General features: G+C 41.3%; 1 protein-coding gene across 4 annotated transcripts in view; it reads left to right on the forward strand.

Moving 5' to 3' along the window:
* Positions 1–15,691, forward strand: part of SEMA6A (semaphorin 6A) — a 121,941-nt gene that overhangs the window by 82,479 nt on the left and 23,771 nt on the right. For 3 of the 4 annotated variants that reach the window (XM_057736961.1, XM_057736970.1, XM_057736965.1), the window contains exons 11-18: positions 3,462–3,593; positions 5,736–5,891; positions 7,390–7,566; positions 7,941–8,081; positions 8,166–8,246; positions 10,498–10,556; positions 12,784–12,804; positions 12,941–12,991. In XM_057736961.1, the coding sequence (XP_057592944.1) occupies positions 3,462–3,593; positions 5,736–5,891; positions 7,390–7,566; positions 7,941–8,081; positions 8,166–8,246; positions 10,498–10,556; positions 12,784–12,804; positions 12,941–12,991 (818 nt within the window). The remainder of the gene's footprint in view (positions 1–3,461; positions 3,594–5,735; positions 5,892–7,389; positions 7,567–7,940; positions 8,082–8,165; positions 8,247–10,497; positions 10,557–12,783; positions 12,805–12,940; positions 12,992–15,691) is intronic. The other variant, XM_057736968.1, reaches the window with a different exon arrangement.

Consider the following 15,691-nt stretch of genomic DNA (forward strand, 5'->3'; position numbering starts at 1 on the left):
GTGGACTTAATCAGTCCTTACTGGCTTCCTTTTCCCAAGGGGTTCTTGTCTAAGACACAAGGTTTGCAACTGATGGAAAAATTGTCATTCACTATTTGTAGCTAAGAAGCACTTAACACTCAGTTTTCATCAACAAATTAACAGTCATTTATAAGCACTGTTAGAGTAGGATTTTGGAGAAAGTAATTCGATGAATTATAACAATATCATCTTTTCATATGCCTGGCGTATAAACACTATTCATGTGTTATTTCTCAATCCCTCTAGTAATCTTGAAAAGTGAATACTGTTGCCTTCTTTTTAACACTTAAGGAAACCGACTTCAAGTATACCATCGGGTCCAGGTAGTCAATAGACGGAAGCAGCAGCTTTGGCTCTCAAGAATGTGCCTCCTTTCCCGTCTAGGGAACGTTTTATTTGCCTATTAATATTTCTCTGACTGGATCAGTAATTTTTGAAGTAAAAATACTGGAAATTTATCAAAATGCCACAGAGTGAAATTTAGGAATTAAGGGACCCTGGTTATTATCCTGTCAGAGGAGCAGGAGCCCAACCGCAGCACAGTCTGACTCTGGAGGGTTCTACGGAGGATTTACAAGTCATCAAACATTGCACCGAGAATGTCTCAGTCTCTTCATCCCTATTTTTGTATTTATTTAAGCTAAGACACTGAGCTATTAAATGGCACGCTAATGACTGTCCCTGGAGCAGTGGAAATGGGTGGAGACTAAAGAACATAAGGAAGAGGGTCCCTTTGTTCCCTGGAACGCGGCTCTCCCAGACCGTAGAGTACTAGCACTGTAGCGTGGAAACGATCCTAACTCTGGCCATGGCCGTGAAATGGAAACACATGCACTATATTCTCACTTCTATGTAGAATTGTGTAAGTTCTATGTGATCTTCCGTTAGGAATCACTGTTTTGTTTCGGATTATACTTTTTACAAAGACTTGGAAGAACCTGATGAGTGGCTCGTTGACAGGCACACACATGATGACACTGGAGGATAGCAGCTAGGAGGAAATGCTTCAGAACTGGGTAGAGCCCAGAACAGAGCAAGCTGAAAGATGAAATCATGTTCCTCAATTATATGGAAGGCAAGAGTCAAGTGTTCCCCCCTGAAGAGAGATGAAAACATGAATCCATATTGCAGCAAGGAGTATTCAGTTAGGTTTAAGCTGCAACCATCTGAAGGCATTTTTAGACTTGAGAATAGAAAAGATATAAAAATTCAGGCCTGGACTGCTCATGCTTTGGAACCCATGTATCTAGTAGTGTTGAAAAAGAACACTATTTTGGAACACGGAATGTAGGTGCGTGGAATTTCAGAGCACGTTTCTAACTTTTCCGTATGTTTCTGAGAGGGTGAGTTACTTTGTGATTACAATAAAGTAGAAGATTCCTACATATTTTGTATACTCCCATTTCAAGAATTTTCTTAAAAAGTCCCCAGGAAACATTCAGTTAGTGCATGCTAATGCAGTCTCAGAAACCGTATTTGTTTAGTAAAATCAGAAAATGGCAAAACTATGCATAGCAGTTTTCATCTATAAATTACAGTCCCTCTCTAGTTTTACTCCCTCTGGTTTCATCCCTCTCCACCCCATCCTCCGCCCATGCACACCTGGTCGTGTCAGGTTGCTTCTGATCCTTTAGGTGCTCCTCTTTGCCCGAGGAATAAAGCCGAGCTGCCCTGGCATGACATGCAGGCCCCCTCACGGTCAGGCCCGGGCTCCGGCTCCAGCGCAGAGGGCTTCTGGGAGCTTGCTTATTCATGCCCTGCTCTCTGCCAGGTCTGCCCACCCAACCCACATCTGTGTGCCCACTGAACCCCTGGGAATGCTCCAAGCCTCAGCTCCACTGCCTCCCATGGGCCCCTGCACACACCTCTTTTACATACCGCTGTGACCGGATCGTCTTGGAATAGCTGTTGTTCTTATCAATCACTATCACTGTTGCTGTTGTCTGCCTCCACACTGCACTGTGAGCCAGCCGACAGCAGGACTCTCTCATTTATTGGGCATTTACTGCTTGAGATTAGGGATTTCATACACATATGTTGAATGAACAGAAGATGGGAAGAAAGGGAGGGAACAAAGTAGGGAAGGAAAAAGAAAGGATTTACAGATGATTCTAACCTTCGGAAGATTATAAGACCCTAGGGTGACTTTAGTTATTATGAAGTGCCTCATAAATCACTTCCATATTTATCCCATTTTTCTTAATATTGAAAGTAAACGTGTCCACCTTTTACTTCTAGGAAAGTGAGATGTGCAGAGTGTCTTACAAAATTGAATACTGCTAGGGGATTCTGAAATGTCAAAACAAATGGGGATCATTGTCTTCCTATAGACTCAACGCTGTGAATAATACACACACATGCTACATACTTTAAAATTCATCCTGCCACCTTGTTTTAAATAAGCTTTCTAATCCTCTATTTCTTGCTTTATTAGTAATACTTCCTAATTGTATTAGGAAATTAAAGGTGGCATAAAATCCTTCTAATCATGTATGAAGTGATTTCCTTATCCTTTCAACATGTGCAGGATCAGGACTAAATCATTCTCTCTCCCTGGATGATGTTCACGCTGCAGAGAGCCTGGGTCCTGCCCTGGCGGCTTCTGTGTGCAGTGACCCACTACCCAAAAGCCTGATTAAAACTGTTGGCCAGCCAGTGCCTGAAATGTATTTGATCAAAATCAAGGAACAACTGTAGTCAAAAACAAACATGGGTTCAAGCAGTGTACCTAGATGAATGAATAATTCACGTCTTTTCACCACTGATGAAAAAAAAAAATCCCCAAATCCTCCTAGGAGTGCCAGGCAAGAATGTAATTATAGGTAGAGATTACTGTCATTATTATTATTTAGCACTTAATAGAGCATTTTATTTGCAAAGTGTTGGTGCTTTAGAGATTTAAATTGTTTAGTTTTATGCAAATAAACAGGAAGTAAAATTTGCAATGTACAGCGACTAACATAAAACACAGTTGGGGTCCTCATACAGACCTCCTCACTCCTGAAGTCCTTGGCTTGAGGAGCCAAATTCAAAGAAGGAATATGTGGACAGTAGGGGCAATTTTACTTCAAATTTTCACCAGTATTAGAGATGCAGAATGTTGTCCAAACATTTTATCTTTGGTTTAAAGACTGATAATGAATTTTAGGGAATTCATGAAATTTATACATCACCAGCTCAACCATTCCTCCTTTATAAACAAAAGCGGTGGCAGACACAAGACCTAAAGAGGTATTTTTCTATGATTTTGCTATAACTAGCCTTTTCTTTAAGGCCACTAATGCAAATTTGATTTCACAGAAACATTCTCCTTATGTGCGAGGGCCCCTTACATTTAAGTGTTGAGGGTACGAACATTAAAGTTTCTTTGGCGTATGTTTTCCAAACTGCATGCATAACTGTTGCGTGAGTAACACTTTGTGTGAAATGTCCTATTGCAGCATCCCTGGGTCTGCAGTATGTGCCTACGACATGCATGATATCGCCAAAGTTTTTACTGGGAGATTCAAAGAACAGAAGTCTCCAGATTCCACGTGGACACCAGTTCCTGATGAACGCGTGCCTAAGCCCAGGTATGTGCAAATATTTATAGGACTCTTTTGAATTTCTAGAAATGATGCAGTTTGCTCCCCTGCTAATGAGCATCTTATAAACTGCACCCCAGTGCCTTCCATGCTGGCCACGCAGATACAAATGCGACGCAGCAGAAAGGCCTGTGAGGCCATTTGCCTTCATTCCCTTCACCAAAACCCCAAGTTACCTATAGTTGTATTCAAAACAGTGACTCTCTAGTCTTTTGCTTAGACTCAGTATCTGTGGATTATCCCATGTAATTGCAGGATGATAGGAACCGTCTGGTCCAGCCAGCCGCTATGGTCTACAGTTGAGGAAACTGAGGCCCAGAGACGTATACCATGCGTTGTGCAAGTTCACGTCGCTGGGGAGATGATTTCCACCGCTCCTCTCTGCTTCCCTTCAGTTTTACCAGAGACCCACGCTGTCTTTCAGTCTTAATAAAATGTGAAATATAAATGGTGTTCCCTGGATTTTGTGACTAGTCTGGGTCAGAGCTGATCCCAGATTCCAGGCCTCGGGCAGGTAGAGACCAGCAGGTACAATGAGCCATTAGGATGTCCCTGGTCTGCCAGGTTCTGGTCTGGATGCACTGTTGATTCCCCCCTCCCCAAAATGTGCCCCAGAAGTGCTTTCATGGGGAACCTGTTGTCCAGAGACAATCCAGAGGCCTTTCGGTCCTGTGTAATCTCTATCAAATCCTCACACTAAACCAGTTAATTCACTCCTCCTAACTGGGACAGGATGAAATTCTCTCCCAACCCTGTGCCTGCCCTCTTTATGTGGCACACATGGCACACCTCCACTACAGCATTTGAAATTTAAGTTATATAGAAACATCCGTGTGTGTTCAGCTTCCTCGTCTTAATTTGTGGAAGGAAACCCAGTGTTGTCTAAACTTTTTTGGTTTCCAACTCTCTCCTCCAACGTCCAATCCCCCACACAAAATACCTAGCCCAATTCACTTAATTGAACTAACAGATAATATGAAACACTATACACCCTGGGGATAAATCCCTATGGTTCATCCATTTTCATCTCCTGAATTATCTGGCATCTACATTCTCTGTTACTTCCAGAGAGCAGACTAGGTGCAGAAAGCATACCCTGGCAACCTCAGATAGATTCTCTAAGTCATTGCCTGGGATTGTTAGCTACCTTCCAGGTAAGCAGGAAGGGGAGTTAAGCCTTGAGGGATCAAGTTTCAGGGAGTACTTATGTAATATCTTCCCTGGGTGTTGGAAAGGTGGTGTCACTGAGCTGTCACCAGGACACATACTTGAAGTGACTTTCTACTGGTGGCAGCGTGTGTGCCCTCAGCCTTCCATGTTGCTTGCCTGCTTCTCTCACAGACATCAGGATGCTTTCACCGGCTGTCTGGGTTAGCGCCGTGAAAGCATGTGCCTACGGCTAGATTCTGCCACTGTTGTTAGGGTCCATTTTTCTCTCCTGTGCCAGCAGGCAAACCAGGTGTTTCCCTGATCTAACTTTGCTGAGATGTCCTTTGACTCCTGAAACCATGTAATTTCTTGTAGAAATGAAGTGTCAGTGTCATTGTTCAGTCATTTTAAAAGTGACTTTTCAGGCAAGAATTCCAGTGTGATTGGCTTTTCATACTTACCCGAATCAAATAAAAACAGTAAAAAACAAAACCCAAATGTTCTCTGACCCCCAAGTAGTGAGAGATGGTTATACAGAGTCTAGCAGGTACATAAGGCTGGCGGCTTTTTGAACGCCTTTGTTTTCTACATTTGTGAAAAAGTCAGCCCAGTTGTCTCCTTATGTGGAACAAATGCCTCCAGAACTTCTAGCAGGGTTTTAAGACAGACAGAGCAGTCCTGGAGACGTGCCTACCAAACCCTCACTTGTTTCAAGCTCCATCCCTGTTTACAGGGTTTGTTTGTGCTTCTGGCAGGGAAGCCAACCTGCTCCCAGCCAAGGCAGAACCGTCGTGGCTCAGGCTTCTCTATGGAGTGAGGAGGAAATCTAAGCATATTTTTTGGTGGCATTATGCATTGTTTAGCTTCCTCTTCTCAGCCTACAGGATATTCTCCCGCACGCGAGATGCACAGAGAAGCAGTTCATTCAAAGAATTTGCCATAAAGCATGATTATAAGCTCCCTTCCTTTGTTTCTTTTTAGGCCAGGTTGCTGCGCTGGCTCATCCTCCTTAGAAAAATATGCAACCTCCAATGAATTTCCTGACGATACCCTGAATTTCATCAAAACGCACCCGCTCATGGACGAGGCCGTGCCCTCCATCATCAACAGGCCATGGTTCCTGAGGACGATGGTCAGGTGGGTGCCAGGCAGGCCACGTCCTCACTGGATTTCCCCTGTTCCCTCCTGTGCTTACAGAACCGATCATCAATGGATCATGATTTGAAATGCCACAAACATCTTCTGTTATCCTGGGAATTAGTTCAGCTCTGAAGTCCTGGGCACTTGGGTGGATGCCACCAAACCCCCATAACCACACTCCTAGTGAACACAGATCAGATAGTTTCAGGCTATTTGGACACATGCCAGCAATCGGGGCAACAAAGATATCTCCTTCCAAGTTAGCCCATTAGTCCCCTGTGTGTAAAAGTAGAGGAGCAGTGAAGAGAATCAGTCAATGCATGTAGATACCTGTTTGGCTGGATGTGGTGGCAAAACATGCTGCAGATTCCATCCAAGCACTGTCCCTGGATTGTCAGCTGTCATACGGAGCATGGACTAGCGGTGCATTTGCACAAGTATATCAGCATGAAGGGTTCATACTTTAGCATTTGTTGTCTGAAGTGGTGGCCAACGGGGAAGGGATAGCTGATTAGAAATCTGTGATAGGATTAAATATTCCTCCTTCTCACATTTTTTTAGGGCTTATTGCCAAACAGTTCAACAGGCTTTCCCAAGTACCATCCAGCTGTGGCAGTCATCAAACAAAATGTTAATTAACTCTACCACCATTTTTAAATGGTGACTTTATGGAAAGATATTAAAGTATCAGTACTATAATGGCTCTTGCCCATAAGATGGAAACCATGGTATGTAACTTGCAGAAGAGTCCATGTTTTCCGGTTCCAGCCATGATGCTTAAGGAGAAAAGGGTATCCACGGAGTGCTGAACGGCTATGGGATTCCAGAGAAGGAAGATGCCCAATAAGACTGATCTAAGCAGGTGATAGGACGAATGCTCTTCACCTTTGGCTTTAAATGGATCTTGTTTGACATGTATATCCTTTTATTTATTAATAGTGCCATCAGCACTCTACCTCCCCATCCTTCAGAACTCTCAACCCCTCTGTACACAATCAGAAAGCTTTCCAGTCTGACATTTTGTTGACAAGTCTTGGCACCTGAGAGAAAGCGTATGGAAAAATGGTAGCCACTGCTTTTCTTTTCAGTGTTCAGTGAAATGTGAGCTGTGATTGGACAGTGGTTAGTGCTCTGCACTGCAGAATATTAAATGAGTTCACTTATTATTTCCTCCCCTCTTCCTAGGAGACATCAGTCTTTCTTTGCTGCTCATGGAAGGGATAACTGCTGAGTGGTTTCAGCTGGTAACGGCTGCGTATTTATCATGTAGCTTGGCCTCCACGTGTACATACCTCTTTCCTCCCCCCTTGGAGCCATACTGATGCTCTGCATATGGAAATAAAAGAGCAGAACAGCTTGAGAGCATTATTTATACACACATATTTTTCTTGAAGTTATTACTAGAAAGCTCTATCATAATTGTTTCGAGTGGAAAGGGGGACACTTTAATGAAAGACCAACAAAGAGGTAAAAAAATGTGATGCTGTCATTTTAGATACCGCCTGACCAAAATCGCGGTGGACACCACTGCTGGGCCACATCAGAATCACACTGTGGTTTTCCTGGGATCAGAGAAGGGAGTCCTCTTGAAGTTCTTGGCCAGGATAGGAAACAGTGGTTTCCTAAATGACAGCCTTTTCCTGGAGGAGATGAGCGTTTACAACCCTGAAAAGTGCGTAGACTATTTGGTTCTTTTCTAGTAATTATTTTGTTACTTTATCATCGTTTCCATTCAGAGAAATCATGGCAGACTTAGATTTTATGCATTTAGGTGACTTTTAGTATTAATTGTGAAAATCTTTTCATACATTAAAAGCATTATTTTCTCTTTGCTAATAAGGTGTGTGTTTATATAAACACATATATTGTGTGTTTATGTGTACGTGTGTGGGTACACACAAAAGGATGCCTTTCCCGTTCAGTTAGATCAGATTAAGAGATCTAACCTTGTGGGCTGAGAGGTGGGGGGTGTAAGGGTGGTGGTAGGAAAAAGAGAACTCACCCAAGACAGACTATGAATGATATTATCCTGCCTTATAAAACTAGGTGCAGCTATGATGGAGTAGAAGACAAGAGGATTATGGGCATGCAGCTGGACAAAGCAAGCAGCTCTCTGTATGTTGCATTCTCCACTTGTGTGATAAAGGTTCCCCTTGGCCGGTGTGAACGACATGGGAAGTGCAAAAAGTATGTATTTGCCTCACTGATCACTGGAAAGTCCACAGTGTTTAGAAAAGTCCTAGGGAGCTCACAGACATCCTCTTCCCACAGAACCTGTATCGCCTCCAGAGACCCCTACTGTGGGTGGGTAAAGGAAGGAGGTGCCTGTGCCCATCTGTCACCCGGCAGTAGGTAAGGAGCCCAAGGTGTGGGAGAGTATAAAGTGGCCTAGACAGACGATTAATTGCGCTCACACACACCACTGCCACTCGGCCTTCTGTGCACAAGCCTCATCAATGCGACTGCCAGCGGTTCTCCTTCCTTTTCCCATCTCATAGAACATCGCACGTGGCAGATTTCCAATTGATTAATCATCCATCCTCAGACTGATTAAAAACACAGAGAAAAACAACACAGTGGACTTCTAAGTATTCCCTGGAGAGAGGGACAAGATGGTACATGCCTTGATCATCACAGTGTGAGAAAAGCAGAGAAGGGAGCAAGAGGGTACCAATTAGATTAGTGATGTGGTTTGTCCGGCCACAGCAAAACTGGCTCCTCTAATTGACCATCCAGGGCTGAGAAGAAACTGCAAAGCATTCGTTAAGCGATGCATTTGTACTGCAAGCATGGTGTATACATCCAATAAACCTCTCCCCTGCACTGAAGAACAGTTGACCCTATTACTCATTAGGTAGGCAATCAATTCTTGGCATTTCTCCAGCAGATCAGCTAGATCAAGCTAGTCTACCATGCATGTGATTTTGGTGCTTAGAATTGTTACCCTGACTTTACATGCTTGATGGTATTAGTTCAAAGGTTTTATGCTTTTACTTCAGCAGATGTGAAATCCAAAGTAACATTTGGAAAAATATTCAATGCATGTCCTTGACAGGTTATGACAATTCAAGGAAGGTGCCAGATGGCAGCACAGTTCTTCCTTAGCCATTTCTTCAACTTCCCCTGATCCAAAGGGCGAAAAGAATCATCCTCACATCACTCTGAGCCTCCTCTGCCATTTGAGAACAGCTAGTCAAACAGACACAAGGGCGTATCTGATGACCATCACCTGCATAATTTGAGGGACAGTATTTCCAAATACAGAGCTAAGGATAACTGCAAAGTCTGACCTGGAAATTTGACTGATGCCAAGGGTTGACTCATCAAGGATTATTAGATCAGCTTTGCAAGTAGTGATATTGACATGCTACAGTGTTAAAGCTTTATATCTTCTCACGGGAACCTTGAAGTGAAGGAAAAAGGATCACAGAGCACAGTGAGGGAAGCTGAGAAAGGACCTATCTCCTTTCTGTAATCAAGGTGTGACCAAAGGTAATAAGACAGACTTTTAAGAATCATTTTTAAGTCAACACGAGAACATTTCATTGTTCAAAACATGTAGAACTCTCCTTGGGAAGTGGCCTTCAGGGCCTGGTGAATATTGTCTTTCATCACCTCTAGAAATCTTTATCCTTTGAGGATGAACTGGATTTTTAATACAGCATAAAAACACTGGAAAACAAACATGGTGCATTATTAGATCAAGATGTGACTTTCCATATAGTTTTCCTATATGGTTCATAAATAAACTCTGCAGGCAGTTGCAAAGCAGGAGTTTCAGTTATGGTGCAGGAAGAAGCACGAAGTTCCACCCAAAAAGGACAAGACTCCTTTGTGTATTTATTTAAAAATCAAAATAGACACTATTAGGATCGATCTTATTAATGATATAATCGTTCATACAGCCCAAAGGTGACCTAGTGGACTTCAACGAAGAGCGAGCCTGTAGAGGAGCAGGAGGACAGTACTCCTGAGCACTGGCGTGGGGCCAGGAGTGTGCGGAACACCGGCGTGGTCTCAGCTAGATGTACCGCTGTGTCCATTCCCTCAGGGGGCCCCGCCTACCCACTGACCATTATCCACTGACCATTTGAACACTTTGTTATACAAAGTTATTTCTAAGCAAAGAAATAGGTAAAGGTCTAGGAAGGTAAGAGTTGGGGGTGAAAGAGAAAGTAGAAAGGAAAATACTTTTTAATTTACAGACTGCTGTATCACTTATGTAAGAAGCATATGTTAACATTTAAACTTTTTAAATGTTTAAGAAATGCTCTAAATAGATGCAGTTTATTGTATGTCAACAACAACAAATAATAAATGCTCAGGGCATCAGAGGCAAAGAGTGATAGAGGTGATCCACAAACTCCCTGAGTGATACCTGAATTCACTGCCTAAACCATGGCTTCTCTTTGGAGATTCACAAAGGACTCATTTCTGTAAACTTCGGAGATAAATTTTCAAGCTGTTAGCTACTATTTTTGCACCTGCCACTCAATTTATCAAACTCTGTTAGTTGCTTTAGTGAAACAAGATGCATCCTGGAATAGACTCACATCCTTGAATCTGTGTCTATCTTTTTTCTCCTCCCTGCTTTTTTTGGAAGACTGACTTTTGAACAGGACATAGAACGTGGCAATACAGATGGCCTGGGAGACTGTCACAGTAAGTAGAGCTTTTTATCCATTTGGATATTTATTCTATAAAAGATGCTTTTATAGAATGGCCTAGAAACATGACCCCACATGTGAAACTGAGTGCAGCTGCCTCTAAAACATGCATAAATAACAGAAATCACTTTCTAAATATCAAAGAAAAGTGTGTTTTGAAGCGACTGCTGTCAATGCTGTTGCCATAAATGCTGGCACCCATTTCATTATCACAGTGCTGAGGAACAAATTCACTCTAGAGGATGCTAACTACAGCAGAGCAGTAAGTTATATCCGCATTTCCATTTAAAACCAGTTTTATTGTTTTTAAAAATGTTATTGCCATAATTTTCAGCCAAATAATAAACACTGATCACTGTACTCTAGCTTTTTAATTGAATGGGACTACTTTATTTTTCTTGAACATATTGACTAACAAAAGTAATTTTTTTTTAAAATTAGATCTATTACCATTTGCAGTAGAAAAAAATTTCAGAAAGAACCCACTAAGTACAAGGTGATTCAAAACAACCTTTTCATGAGAACTGACCTACTATGCCAATCTCAGAGTTCATTGCAAAAGTTCTTACATGCTAACCTTTTAGTTAGAACTTTATATAAAGGATGCTGGTCAAAGCTCTGCCCAGTTGTCCAGTCATCTGGTTAATATCAATATTTTGAAAATGCTTTATTAATGCTAATTTAGAGAATAATGCCACACTCTTGGAAAATGTTTAGTTTGCCATATTTTAAATGTTATATGTGATGGATTTCAAGAAGCTTGCATTCAGAATGGCACCAAAGAACAGCTCCTAAGGGAATGAAACTATACTACTTCTGATATTTGATTTGATAATGAAAATCATGGATATAACTCTAAATCCCTGAGCCATGAGTCCTTAAATTACAGACTCTAAGGTGCCATTTAATACCTCATCTTTTCTGGAGAACAGGCATAATCAAACAGGGCCACAGACAGCCTCATCTCCAAATTCCTGGTTATATATATATATATATATATTTTTGTTTACAAATATATACTGGTAAAAGTTTCTTTATTATGTCTTCACACACAAAATCTGAATTAAGAAGTTAGCATAGGAGACAGTGTCATCACCAAAAGATCTGTTATGTGTGTGCAGTGAAACAATTTGACATTTGATTGGTGGATCTTAATCATGTTGGAGCCTTATGGCTCCGTTCTTAGGGAAACAGGTCTTGGTTTGTATGTATGTCTACATGAGTAAACGTAATGTGCTGATTTTAGCAAATAATTTTCTCCATAATTTTATGGTTCAATGATACAGGCATCTGTAGAAAAATAGGGGTGTCGATTTGCGTTGAATAGGTAAATATAAGAAAAATGTGAAAATGTTACTGGCTCTGTAAAGCATCCACTACGCCAGCAGGCTCACACAACACCTGGGTCCTTGGGCAGAGCCTGACTCCTGCTGAGGCACATAGGGTGCCTGCTCCAGGCAGGAGGTAATGCTTCTCCTAGTGGCTTCTCCGCTCCTGGGCACCCACTGGAGCATGGCCTACTTCTGTTAGGCTTATCTAGTCACACGTGGGCATTCAAAGCATTTAGGTATTTGGTGCACAATGATTCTTTAACAGGAGTTTTCGGGGAAATGAGGAAACCGTAGAGAGCCAGTGTCAGAGGCTGAGTAGCATGCTGAGTGACCCAGTGACATGACCCACACACATGATGCACAAGCACGCGTGCGCACACACACACAAATATGTTCCCTATAATGCGTGATTTTTATTTTTGTTAATTTCCTAACTAAAACCCCCGCTGAGTTCAAAACATTGTGATATTGGACACTTCCTCTCAGCATGGCTGAGAGGATGAAATGAGAGAGACAATAAAGAAAAAGTGCTTTGTAAGTGTGGTCCAGATGTCACTCACTTTATCCACATACACATCCCTCTGTATGGAGTAGGGCTTGAATATAATCGCAGTTACCATTCCTTCCACTGACTCTCACTTTTTCTCTGTCTCGTGGCAACAAAGGCATGACTTCAAGGAAGCTCACTTGGGAAAGAGACAGTATAAGGATGTGAAATCAGACCAAACATAAAGCATCTTCTATTACAAGCAGAAAGCAAAAAGCACTTACTTAATATTGGGGATCACATGTTAGCACAGCTCTGTATCAGCTCACTCCCACTTATTATGTAAGTCACACTGAGCAAAGGGTTAAACGTTAAGTAACTTACTCCTCCCTTTTGTCTTTCAGATTCCTTCGTGGCACTGAATGGTAAGGAATATACGACTCATAATTTAATAGCAATGGAAATATATTTGAGAAATCCTGTTTCACTAACCCTCTTGAGTATTTTCGACTCCTACGTTTCATTTTAAATTAATTTTTTAATTCTCATTATTTTTTATAGACATTTCAACTCCTCTACCAGATCATGAAATGTCTTACAACACAGTATATGGTCAGTTTATGGTTTGGTTTTGTTTTTTATTCTTCAAGCCACTCATCCTGTAGTATTTCATAGTCTTCATTCTTCAACATCATCGACCAGATTCTTTGCTACTTCAGGGCCCCAATTCACTAAAATTATTCATAGATTTCATGATGCTTCAAAAATTACTCTACATATATGAGACAACTGATGTGTGAGAATGAGTCCTACATTTTTAATCCACAGAACATGAAATATGCCAACCTTAGGGAATTTGGTGAATGCATTTAATGAGTTCTTGAGGGAGAAGAAATTGCTTTTGGACATAAGTACATCCAAGATAAAAGAATAGTGCTTATAACTAATAGGCCATAACTCCTTAACTGATAGATGGTACCATTCCCCAAAATGCTGATTTTCAGAACAATACCCTTTGCAGGGAAATCTATACAGAGTGCAGATACCAAGTTCTTATTAGGCAAAACTTTCCAATGTAGGCACCAAAATTTAATCACACAAAGAGTATGAATATTTAGACCTATCTTCAGTGAGACATCTTTAAATGTATACAAGGAAGAGCGACGCAGTGGAAATTATGTGCAAACAGGATTTATCCCATTGTTCCTGCTCTGAAATATACAGATGTTATACTAAACAAAGCCATTAAGTCCATAAGCAGAATTTTCTGAGCTCTTTATAAGAAAAGTTAGGACTTCCCTGGTGGCTCAGTGGTTAAGAATCCACCTGCCAGGAGAGAGTGTGGAGAAAAGGGAATGCTCTTGCACTGTTGGTGGGAATGTAAATTGATACAGCCACTATGGAGAACAGCATGGAGGCTCCTTGCAAAACTAAAAATAGAACTACCATATGACCCAGCAATCCCACTGCTGGGCATATACCCAGAGAACACCATAATGCAAAAAGACACATGCACTCCAATGTTCACTGCAGCACTATTTACAATAGCCAGGACATGGAAGCAACCTAAATGTCTATCAACAGATGAATGGATAAAAAAGATGTGGTACATACATACAATGGAATATTACTCAGCTGTAAAAAGCAGTGAAACTGGGACATTTGTAGAGACACGGATAGAGCTAGAGACTGTCATACAGAGTGAAGTGAGTCAGAAAGAGGAAAACAAATATCGTATATTAACACATACATGGACTATAGAAAAATGGTACAAATCAACCGGTTTGCAAGGCAGAAATAGAGACACAGATGTAGAGAACAAACATATGGACACCAAGTAGGGAAAGCAGGGAGGGTTGGGGGGGAATGAACTGGGAGATTGGGATACCAAATAGTACACTCTAAATATATGCAGTTTATTGTCTGTTAACTGTATCTCAATAAAAGTTCTTAAAAAAAAAAAAGAATCCACCTGCCAATGCAGAGGACACAGGTTCAATCCCTGGTCTGGGAAGATCTCTGCAACTAAGCCCATGAACCACAACTATTGAGCCCATGTTCTGCAACTACTGAGCCCACACGCCTAGAGCCCATGCTCCACAACAAGAGAAGCCACCGCACTGAGAAGCTCATGCACCACAACGAAGAGTAGCCCCCGCTCTCCACAACTAGAGAAAGCCCGTGCACAGCAACGAAGACCCAACGCAGCCAAAATAATAATAATAATAAATTAATTTTTTAAAATTTTTAGAAAAAGAGAATAGTTAAACTGTTCCACTTCTCCAGTTCCATTTCTCAAAGCTTCCCCAAATGTTTATTAAGGTAAACTATTCCTGTGTTTTTTAAAGATAATGAACAACATGTATGTGATGACAAATCTGAGCCTCTGCATTGTGATGGGCACTACAAGTTTCACTGATACACAGACATTTTTAATTCTTATGTTTAAGACACATAACAATAACAGCTCTGCATCAGTCTTTAAATGTAGAGTAAGTAATAGAGGAAGGGGTCAAAATAAAAAAAAAGAGGGAAGAAAAGAAAGCAAGGTGGATTTAGAATTCAAAGAAACAGTTCAAGATGGCTACAAAGATATCTGACACTTTGTGGAAACACTCACTCTTTTGTCTAATTAGCATCAATAAGAAGGCTCTTTGAAACTGGGGCTGCCCAGATAGGGAAAACAATGCCTGGTTTCTCCTGTCCTGAAGTGAGGCAGCCTGGAGTAGATAAGCCCACTGAATTCATCCACCTTTAGCATTCTGTCGTCTGTGATTCAAGCCAGAATACTGAACACCAACAACTGGAAGAAACATTTCTCAGGAGGCAAGTGTCATCTAGCTTAGCTTGCCCTTCAGAAAGAGAACCTACTTAGCATCTGTTCTTCTCCAATATCATACTTTGCAATCATTTCCTATAATTGAATAATCTTTATCAGTTATTGAGAAATTCAGGTCATTAATCTAATTGAACCAGCAACCTCCCCAGCATTCATCAATCGTACTAAGGCCAATTTTGACTCCCAGGTAATTTCTCATATAGATAGAATAATTAAACCATGAGATGCTCTATATGAACAAAAATCACTCTTCAATTTATGGACCTCTTACTGCCTTTACAAAAGGAAAGGAACTTATTAATTCCTCCATATTAACACTTGAAAGGACAGTGCCCATTTGCTCGATCAGTGGTTTCTGTGAGGAAACTAAAGAACAGTTGGAATTTTCCCTTCAACTAATGATCCTGTCCATTTCAGGCTCAATCTCTCCAATGTGAAATGGTTAGATGATTAATTGACCATCAAAATGAGCG

This window comes from Hippopotamus amphibius, chromosome 1 (assembly GCF_030028045.1).
Source record: "Hippopotamus amphibius kiboko isolate mHipAmp2 chromosome 1, mHipAmp2.hap2, whole genome shotgun sequence".
NCBI lineage: Eukaryota > Metazoa > Chordata > Mammalia > Artiodactyla > Hippopotamidae > Hippopotamus > Hippopotamus amphibius.